At 59.5% G+C, this 2,321-nt stretch overlaps 2 protein-coding genes across 2 annotated transcripts in view; one reads left to right on the forward strand and one right to left on the reverse strand.

The window, feature by feature from the left end:
* The window catches only part of ATG9B (autophagy related 9B), an 8,468-nt gene extending 6,619 nt beyond the window's left edge, over positions 1-1,849 (forward strand). The window contains exons 12-16 of the mRNA XM_010857364.1: positions 1-30; positions 183-279; positions 476-602; positions 687-829; positions 986-1,849. The exon at positions 1-30 is cut by the window's left edge and continues 6 nt beyond it. Of these exons, the coding sequence (XP_010855666.1) occupies positions 1-30; positions 183-279; positions 476-602; positions 687-814 (382 nt within the window). The 3' untranslated portion in view covers positions 815-829; positions 986-1,849. The remainder of the gene's footprint in view (positions 31-182; positions 280-475; positions 603-686; positions 830-985) is intronic.
* Positions 1,734-2,321, reverse strand: part of NOS3 (nitric oxide synthase 3 (endothelial cell)) — a 19,457-nt gene continuing 18,869 nt past the window's right edge. Inside the window, exon 28 of the mRNA XM_010857365.1 lies at positions 1,734-2,319. Coding sequence (XP_010855667.1) covers positions 2,164-2,319 — 156 coding nt within the window. The 3' untranslated portion in view covers positions 1,734-2,163. The remainder of the gene's footprint in view (positions 2,320-2,321) is intronic.

Below are 2,321 nucleotides of genomic sequence, written 5' to 3' on the forward strand. Positions count from 1 at the left end.
CTCCCTTTCCCGAATTACCCAGGACTCAAGGTGAGGGGTGGGGGCCTGAGATGCCGGGAACAAGGGGTGGGGCTGATCCTCCAGGAGAAGGGGCACTGGAGTGGGGGGTGATGTGGAAGGGGAGTTGAAGCCAGGCTCTCCCTGGGGGATTGTGCGTGTCTTCATGGCGCCCTCTGTTCTAGCTGTGTGTCCCCGGGAGGCACTGGGGGCCAGAAGCTGGCCCAGCTCCCAGAGCTTGCATCTGCTGAGATGAGTCTCCATGCCATCTACCTGCACCAGGTGAGCAGAGGGGGTGCCTAAAAGAGACGGGGAGGGAGGAGGCAGCTGAACAAAGGGGAGAGTGTGGAGGGGCTGGAGTGTAAGGAGTTTAGTCAACAGGAGCTGGGGGAGGAGGTGTCGACAGCCTCTGCACCTGGCCTGGGGCTGAGCCTCACACCGGGACAGGAGGGAGGCCTCTCATCTTCTCCCTTCCTAGCTCCGTCAGCAGCAGCAGCAGCAGGAAGTGTGGGGCGAGGCCTCAGCCTCCCCGCTGTCCCGGGCCTGGCCCAGCCCCCCACAGAGCCTCTCTCCAGATGAGGAGAAGCCATGCTGGTCCAGTGACGGTGAGGCGGTTGGCTGTGCAGGGGACAGACGCTGGGGAGCTGCGGCCACCATGGCCTTTCCCAACTCATGGCCTTTCTCACCAGGCTCCAGTCCCGCCTCCAGCCCCAGACAGCAGTGGAGTGCCCAGAGGACCCAGAGTTCGTTTCCTGGAGGGTTCCAGGAGCCCACAGACACCCAGAAGGAGCCTGGCCAGGCTACTAGCACTGACTGAGTGGGCTCCTCGGGGGTCAGTATCGTCTCACGGGGCTGGAGGAATGGGTAGGATATTGGGTGGCGTCAGACTTGGAGGGGCAGGAAGAGTGGTGGCAATTTGGGGTGACGGGGGGTTCATCTCTGGAACCTGAACCCCTGGACTGCCTGCCAAGAGCTTTTCCTCCCCCAGGCTCCCTGGCTTCTCCAGTCACAGGAGATCGGGCGAGGCGGAGTGGAAAGGCACGCCAAGCCCTCTTTCAAGACCCCCACGGGTGCTTAGTTGGGCAGGACTTGGGAGTCATTGACGAACTCGCCCAGAGCACAGAGGAACGGTAGGAGAGGAGCTTCCCAAGGCCTCAGGAAACACGTCTTGGAGACAGTCCCCACGTGGAGGGGCTAAGGGACAACTGTCGGTCCTGGAGTGGTGGCCCGGGGAGAAGTTACCAAGTGACCTCATGCCGGTGGGCAGGGCCAAGGTAGAGGCCAAGCTACACATCAGGGAGCGATGGGGGACGGGACCTGAAAGGCAGTAGGTGCTCAGGTTCATCTGGCCCTTAGGTTCCCATGGGACTGGTGGAAGGGCATGGGGACTGTGAGCGGAAAAGACTAGAGGGGCCTGATGTGTTTGGAGTTCACGGCGGTGTGACGTCTGAGAAAGTGGCTGTGGCTCCTCTTGCTGTGGGGAACCAGCAGTCAAGTTTGCTCACGGCTGTGCTGCTCATCTTTGTGACCTTAGCCCTGGACTCCCCATGCCTGGCAGCCAGGGCTGTCCCTGCTTCTCGTCAAGAGCAGGGAAGCCACACTGGAGAACTGCCTGCTCTTGGCTGGAAACCAGGTTTCTCCAGGGCAGGAGTCAGAGAGGAGCCTGTGGGACAGGACTCTTCCGTCCAAGAGTTACCACCCCCACACCTTGTGCACAAGTTAAAAGACAAAGCTTGTCATTATTCTGTAACTGTAATTGACAGCACTGGCTTAGGCATCTTAGTAGGTCTCCTAACTTCTGGTCCAGTCTCTTATGGTAAATCTTCAATAATAAATATTTGAATGATTTAGAGATCAGGTTTCAAGATAAGATACTTCCGGAGAGAGGCGAGGGGAATCTAAAATTCACCTAAACACCAAAGGGCTGACTGTAGGCTCTGGAATACCGCTGCTGGGAGGGGTCTTCCAGATGGACTTAGGGTGGGGAAACAGACCTAGAGATGAGAGGATGAGATAGTACAGGGAATCCCAACAGTCTCTGGGAAGTCACCTTGGGAGGGGAGGGAGAGGTGGCCGGTCCCGGTAAAGGCCGACAGGACAGCGGTAGAGCCATAGTGGAATGACAGCCCCTCTCTCCGGGAACTGCAGTGGGAAGCAAGAGGGGTCTCAGGGGCCGGGGGTGTCTGGGCCGGGCGGGTCGAAGGCCCAGGGCACCGCGCCCCGCAGATGCCGCTCCTGCAGGGAAAAGCTCTGGGTACGTATACGGCTTGTCACCTCCTGGGTGCGCAGCGTGAGGCCGAAAATGTCCTCGTGATAGCGTTGCT

The sequence above is a fragment of the Bison bison genome, unplaced genomic scaffold (genome assembly GCF_000754665.1).
Source record: "Bison bison bison isolate TAMUID 2011002044 unplaced genomic scaffold, Bison_UMD1.0 scf7180017864379, whole genome shotgun sequence".
In the NCBI taxonomy this organism is placed as follows: Eukaryota; Metazoa; Chordata; class Mammalia; order Artiodactyla; family Bovidae; genus Bison; species Bison bison.